This window comes from Tiliqua scincoides, chromosome 5 (genome assembly GCF_035046505.1).
Source record: "Tiliqua scincoides isolate rTilSci1 chromosome 5, rTilSci1.hap2, whole genome shotgun sequence".
Taxonomy (NCBI): domain Eukaryota; kingdom Metazoa; phylum Chordata; class Lepidosauria; order Squamata; family Scincidae; genus Tiliqua; species Tiliqua scincoides.
The window spans coordinates 10624647-10632420 of record NC_089825.1 but is presented as its reverse complement, the minus strand read 5'-3'; the positions used below and the strand labels follow the sequence as shown (position 1 = coordinate 10632420).

The 7774-nt window shown below is 40.4% G+C and overlaps 1 protein-coding gene across 1 annotated transcript in view; it reads right to left on the bottom strand.

Moving 5' to 3' along the window:
• Positions 1 to 1625: 1625 nt before the first annotated feature.
• Positions 1626 to 7774, bottom strand: part of DYNC2I1 (dynein 2 intermediate chain 1) — a 34766-nt gene continuing 28617 nt past the window's right edge. The window contains exons 19-25 of the mRNA XM_066627571.1: positions 7377 to 7438; positions 6733 to 6784; positions 5752 to 5812; positions 4951 to 5050; positions 4588 to 4719; positions 3519 to 3742; positions 1626 to 2054 (exon numbers count right to left, since the gene is read on the bottom strand). Coding sequence (XP_066483668.1) covers positions 1883 to 2054; positions 3519 to 3742; positions 4588 to 4719; positions 4951 to 5050; positions 5752 to 5812; positions 6733 to 6784; positions 7377 to 7438 — 803 coding nt within the window. The 3' untranslated portion in view covers positions 1626 to 1882. The remainder of the gene's footprint in view (positions 2055 to 3518; positions 3743 to 4587; positions 4720 to 4950; positions 5051 to 5751; positions 5813 to 6732; positions 6785 to 7376; positions 7439 to 7774) is intronic.

The window sequence follows — 7774 nt, the reverse complement described above, 5'->3', positions numbered from 1 at the left end:
TGTTCACTTTCATCCATGCTCTGCTCCCTAAACAAATGAAAGTGCAAGGTATTGCTGTATACCAGGGGTCTCCAAACTTTTTGGCCAGAGGGCCACATCAAATATCTGGTGTGGTGTGGAGGGCTGGAAAAACAATTTAAATATAAAATTTAAATAAATCAGAGATGGAACTTAGATGAGTGAATAAATGAATGAATGGGCTCATTCATTCTACCTCTCTGGCCCTCAGAACACCCTCCAGACATAATCAGAGCACAGTTCTGGTCATGTTCAATTAAGTGGGCCAGAGGCTTTCAGGGGACAAGAGGTTGGCCGCGGGCCGGAAAGAGGCTTGCTGTGGGCCGCATCTGGCCCCTGGGCCGGGGTTTGGAGACCCCTGCTGTATACCATCTCAGTTGGAACTTAATTTTTTTAAAGAAAAAAAGTGTTTTTGGTGTTAAACTCTGAAGAAGTTTAATTAGGAGAAAAAAAATGATTCTCCTCACATTATCTTTGAAGGACCCAGTGTAGCAATTCATCAAGGTTTTGCACTGAACTAGTAATAATGGCTCCAGAATGAGTACAGGGTGCATATTCTCATCTGTCTTGTGATACCAGATGGGAAGTAACTTCTCCATTCACTCTAAGGAAGCTGATGGGATTGCATAAACCAGATTGCATCTGGACGTCCATTTCCATCCAGTCTTTATTTGTTTGGTTCCGCACATACAGTCCCAGATCCAGTATCAGGAACTGCACACAGCCGTGATTGCTGGAAGAACCAGTGAGCAAGCAGATCCGTGTTCATATCAACCTAATGTAGTTTGGATTCTGATTCAGAAAGAAGCAGGTGGTCATTTGGTTCTGCGCACAGATCGTTGCTGCTAAATCAGGATGAAGAATGCAGGAGACAACTATAGCAAGATGTTGACAAAGTGAGGCTGCTAAAAATCTGGATAAATCCAAAAGCAGTGAGATCTAGAGTTTGCATAGTTCCTGTGAGCCATAGGACTTACTAGATCAGCCATTTTCAACCACTGTGTTGTGGCACACTGGTGTGCCGTGGGTGGTCCACAGGTGTGCCACAGGAATTTGGGGGAAGGTCATTTATTAATAAGGCCAATGGGAGATGTGAGCCCACACTGGCAACATAGTGTGCCTTGTCAATTGTAAAAAACCTGGTGGTGTGCCTTGACCATTTTAGTGCCTTGTCAGTGTGCCATGAGATGAAAAAGATTGAAAATCACTGTGCTAGATACTTGATTTTCTGTTCTTATTCACATTCCCATTTTATAAATGAAATACAGAAAGATAACTTTTTGATGTTTCCTGCCCTCTATTGTCTGTGCTATGTAGAAGACAGAGTGGGGGTGGCATCTAGCCCAAAAAGAGAAGCACACAAATGGCAAATCTGAGCTAGTACCAAAGTAAGCTGAATTTGATAAAAATTCTTCAAATACCAGCAAATCAGATGTATTACTTTCATGTGGATAATAAATGCAATTTTTGAATTTCAGTTAGGAAATTTTTAAAAATATATATACTGTACCCACATTTCATAGGAATGCTCACAGTTTTATTCCAAAATATCTACAAATGTTTACAATGCATAGCATATTAGAAGTAAATACATGTTTGGAATAAAACATAAATAGATTTATATCCCCTTTTATATTTTATACATATTTATCCTATGTTATATGTTTGATAAAATATTACATCTCAAGCTCAAATACTGTGATGATCACTTTAAAAATATATAAATACTATTTACAAAAATGATTGAAAAAATATGAAATTCTATCTTTCACCCAAGAGATATCTCAAATATACCCACATATTAACAAATACTTCTACCGTCATATATTTTGGTATCATTCCTAGAAAGGCATTGGACTGTATTTTACAAGGCCTGCTGTAAAAGTAAGTTTAATTTCTCAGACTCTTCTGGCTGAGGTAGCGCCCATTTCTTCTTTACATACTTAATGTCTATTATTCCAGATTCTTTGGCCAGTGCAATCCCCAGGAGACCATTCGGTTTTTCAGGCTCACCCAGTACAGCCATAGTTATAACCCTGAGAGGGGGAGGAAAAAAAGAACTTGTGTTTAAGAAAGGTCTCGACCTGTGAGAACTTCTGAGCAACATCAAAGAGGGCAACTTGTGCAAAAACAAGAAATGTCCTCTCATTCGCAATCCCTCTCATTTACAAAGGAGTTTGTAGCAGGGGAGGTTCCTGGAAACGACATTTCTCCTGCCCCTGGATTATAATGGAGAAAACCGATCCTGTGCTTTCATTTTTCAATTCACATGAACATCTCAAATGCTTTGTAATGACAAGCTAGATCAGCAATAGGATGAACATGTCCATTCAGGCTCCGAAAACTACACCATCTCTTCCCAAACTTGGAAAATAACTTCTTTCCATGACATATAGGGCCCTGTTGTGACCTCCAATGATGTCATCAGGAGTGCTACAGGTTTCAATCATTCCTACATCACCCCCAAGTGAGCCTCAAAGCCTCCTCCCTCTCATCCACTTGTCTCCCTCTTTCCAAACCCTATCCATCTGCCAGTGGCGTAGCTGGAGGGGAGTGGGCAAGCAGCCCCTCCCTTCAGAGCCATTCCCAGTAGAGGAAGCAAAACGGAGCTATATGGCCACAGAGAATGGCTCCGAAGGGAGGGGCTGCTTGCCCGCCCCACTGAGCCCCCCCCGCCGGACTGGCTGCTCTGCCCCCCTCCAGCTACGCCACCACCCTCTGCCACTGGAGCAGCAAGCCAGGTAAACACCTGCATGGACAGGAGGAGGATCTCTCCCCCCCCCCACTTCCCACTCTGGTACACTGTTTACCTAATATTATGGTATTAAAAAGTAATCTATTATATTTCCTTTTCAGTATAACATGATTAATTGCGGCCAATTATTCATGCAGCACTTTAGATGGTCCAAAGTACTTCACTTACATTATCTCAATAGACTTTACAACACCTCTGTAAGGTAGGTCAGTGCTACCATTTATCATACTGCAGATGGCAGGATTGGACAACAGTTAGGCTACCTAGTAAGGCATGGAGCAGGAGCCATGATGGAGGAGGACAAATTTGAACTAGGGTCTTCTGAATTCACAGCTCATTCATTAAATATTCTTAGCAGCTTAATAAATAGAATAAAATAGTTCTTGAGTGTTCATCTTATAACACTATTAGGAGAAATAAGGTGGGACCCAAATGCACCCAATTAGGTGGGACGCAATGCAATCAAACATTGTCTGTAACACAGTACTTAAAATCAGCTTGTTGAAGAGAGTACTCTTTATAATACATTTGTGGAGAGGAGAAAATCTCCCAGCAACACATTTTCAGCCAATCTGAAAAAGGGACAAATCCCTTCCAAACATAGTGATCACCTGGACTGGGAATAAATTTAGATGCATTAATGAAAAAAGACATTTTACAAGGATCAACAGTTTATCAAGGGAGCACCATGCGCCCTATGTTGACTTTGTATGACTGCAGTCTAGCCAGAGTGTTATAGACATACTTATCTGATTGGATAGGTTGCTTGGCTACGGGTGACAAGTCATTTTCCAGCAAGTCCCAAATGTAAACAACAGACATTGCATCCAAAACAAAAAACACAGCAGGTCTGGTCAGAGCCCACTGGAGGTCAATGATTGGTTGCCCCATGGTGCTGTTGCTCCATTGCATGAGAGGAAGCTCAGAAGTCATCTGATGCAATCTTATACTTCCATCTGAACAGCCCACCTGAAAATCACAAAAGAAAAATTATGCCATTACCAATTCATCATTCCCCTTACTCCTTCAAAAGTCAAATTTGTTCTAAAGAAACCAGAAATGGTTTTACAGTTAACTACAACCTCTAAGGTAAAGCTTATGACAATCTAAAGAACTGCGCAAGTAGTGCCACATACTCAAGGGAAAACTGGATCCCCACTTATCAGTCCTCCAACCCTGTAGATGGCAAACCTCTTTTGAAATGGGGTGTCAAACTATGTGTTACATCAACTACGTCATAGGCACTGCAATCTTAAGTTAATTGATCCAGATTGAAACCACAAAGGGTCCTGATCCCTTCCTGCACAGTTGCTATTTAAGAACAAACACAGACAAGCACTCCAGGGCCAATGAGATATATAATACTTTAGACTGGAGGATAATTTAAACAGTAGTTTGTGATGTGATAGTGGAGGCTGGAGGGAGTTTATGCTGTTCAAAGTTGATTTTCATGTATCTTGCAAAATTTAATACAGAAATGCAGTGCATTTCCACCACAAGATACATTCTTTATAGCCACAAATAGCTTAAAGCCAACTGTAATACATTTCACCCTCAGCTATATTATACAACATTGATAACACAGGCCTACAAAATTGAAGCCATGGTGTAGGCTTCCTCATGAGGAAGCTGCTTGAACCATTCACTAAAGAGGCTATGCCGTGTCTCCAAAACTAGACGTGATAGGGCAAAACCGATGCCATTTTTGGAATCAGCACCCCAAATATCCCCAGGAATTGGTGTAATGTTTAAGGAAGCAAAATGTGTGTTGGCCTGTGTAATCTAGACTATGAAAAGCAGAAGAGCATCCATACCAAAAATATTGGCTTGCCGAAGGGGGAAAAATCAATTGCATTGACTCGGGTTGATCTTGGTCCCGCCTGCTGAGGTTTGAACCACTTGGGAGGTATTCTCAGTTCATGCCTTGTACCATGACTCACTAGGGCCTGTAAAGCAAACACTTTTTTAAAAATTATCTTATTAACTCTGCTATGTTAAGTGAAAAATTATGAGGAATATTCTACAGAGAGCTGTTGGTTTTATTCAGACTTAAAAACGCAGTAATTTGTAACAAGAACCTCAAAAGCACATTTAGAGATTGTTATCATTACAGTTAATGAAACCAAATCTACAGTAGTAGGAAGCAGTAGTGGAATTAAATTTGGAGCATTACTCACAACATCTGTCCCAACAACGAAATGATTAGGGTTAGAAGGCAGAAATTTAATATTCAGTGTCTGGGGTGCCCCCAGGCACTTCACATCTTTTGGGGGAAAGCTGGGGAAATGCAAAAAGAAAAAAGAGGTATAACTAGATTGGAATTCTTCTCCCACCCCATTTTGTTACTTCACTAACAGCAACGAGGTTTGCTAGGGGGAAAAAACCACATCCATATCTTTAGATGCATTTAAGGCAGGGGTGCTCAATAGGTGGATCGCGATCTACCGGTAGATCACGAGGCAAAATGAGTAGATTGCGGAGTGCCGACCCCTCCCTTCAGGTGCCTCTGGGAGGAAACGCCGGGAGTAAGGCCCATTGTACTCAATGGGGCTTACTCCCAGGTAAGTGTGGCTAGGATTGCAGCCTCACAGCCTAATCCTAGGCATGTCTACTCAGGAGTAAGTCCTGTTATACTCAGTGGGGCTCAAGGTACACCAACATACATTGTACACATAAATGTTTTATGTTATGATGGCGTGAACATTGTAAAAAAAACTCTGGTAGATCTCCGGGCCTTGCTGGGTTTCAAAGTAGCTCTCGAGCCAAAAAAGTGTGAGCACCCCTGATTTAAGGCAAGAGGCTTATAATCTCAACAGCTTTCACTCTTCGCTAGGACTAGGGAAACTTCTGAGAAGTATGCATATACAACTACCTAGCTGAACTACCAATAACACTAAAAAAAGCGAGAGATTGTGCTTGGTTATAGGGAAAGTTTACTTCAAGAAGAAACATATCATTATGTACACAAATGTATTTACCTGCAATTCAGTTGAACTGTAGAGCTATGAACCAACTTTATTTTCCCCCCAGGAATCAAGCCTGAAAGTAGTAGTAATAATGATATTATTTATTTAGCATATTTATATACTGCCTTTCAACACGAAAGAGTTATTGAAGCAGTTTACATAGCAAAAGGAATAAGATGGTTCCCTGTCCTAAAAGGGCTCACAATTTCAGAAACACAGAAGGGAGACACCAGCAAGCAGCCACTGAGAGCGATGCTATGTTGAGATGAATAAGAACAGCTGCTTTCCCCTATAAATACAAATCACCAACAGGCATCCTTCTACAGTAAAACTTTACAGTAATAATGCGGTCACATATTGCTTTCGAATTAGGTAGGTGCCAGGGAACTCCCAAACAACAAACAGAAATCACACATGCATTCAATATTCAGGTTAGTTCCACAAAGCAAGTTTGGTAGAGAATATCATCTCAACACTTAGAGTGATATTTCACATAAGTATTGTATTTTGGAGCAGGCTGAATTCCAGGCTGCAGGAGTGACTTTATGTAACTCTTGAGGTCATCTAGCCAGAGCAGATGCCAAACTGCAGAGTGAGATGGGAATGCAAAGCAGAATGGAAGATAACAAGGTGGAACAAATTACCCCATCAACCATACACTAGGACAATCTGCATCTATAAATACAAATCTTCATTTGAGTACAGATCAAGGATTCTAAAATGGGTCACAAATACCTGGTAAAATGCAACCAATAAATATATTTTACAGGTGGAGAACTCACAGACCTACCAGTAGATCTCAATTTACCTTCTGCCGTCCCCGGTTGTACACAACTCCACAGTCGATCTAAGACTACTTGGAGTGTTTCTGGTTTTGTCCCTGTCCAAATTTTTACTTCTATGTTTATCACTGATGCTCTTCTGTTGTTCTTCTACTTCTTCTCCCTCACCCATGAATAGCAGGTTCTCTAATGAGCTATACAAAGTACTTACCCAAGTCACTTTGTGAGCCAGCTAAATCCCCTTTCTGAAGTTCAACTACTACCTAAGAAAGAACAAGAAATGACAAAAAAGATATATGGTACAAATATTCTGTAAAATACTGCTACTGCAGCTTTTCAATATTTCTGGCAGCTAAATCCTATATTGCATTGGTTCTTCACCTGCTGCCTATTAAAGCAGGTATTTCCCAATAAATATGTCCGCAGGTCAGTTTTTCTTACCTATTTCGTTGGCTGTGATTTTGCTCACCTGATGCTCAAACAGACTATCCTTTTGGAACATTTTTCTAATTATTAATCTCATATAAAATGTACCTGCCCACCATAATAAAAAGTATCACTATAACATAAACAGGAGTCTAGTTCTGTAAGATAATTGGTTATTCTTTATAGTGGCCTAGAAATCTAATGAAATTGTTTTGAAAAGGAATATATGAGTGTTCCCAAGGTGGGTAGTACAGTGGGACATAGGCAACATAAGATGTCAGCCAATCAGGTCCTGGCTGAGGGCCCTTGGCTTCCTGGGGCCCACTTGGATTATCCCTGATGATTCACATGTATGGGGAGCCACTTGGAATCCTGCAGAAGCACCTTAAATCTAGTTGCAAAAATCCAGAGTCACAAATCTGTACTCACCCACAGACTAAGAGTTCCATTTTCATCCATTGAGGCAATCTGAAATGAAAGTCCTAACATTTCTGTAGGGAAAAGAAAGCATCTCTGTAATTTGATATTTGCATAAACTACAGGTGAGCAGTCTTATTTAATTTTGTCCACCCAAGAGCACCATAACACAATTCAGAGAAAAAGGTACTTGCACAAGACCTTTATAATGTTTTTCAAAACACTGAAACAATATTGTTCATCTATTTGTCTATTAAATTTGTATGTTGCCTTACCATATAGCAAAGGATTTCAAGTTTGTTCACAGAAAAACAACTTAAAATATTTCAAAACATCAGGAAAAAAACTCAACGGTGAAATTCAATAGCAGTAGCAGACCCCTAACTAATCTTTGAAAGAGCTGGCCAGAT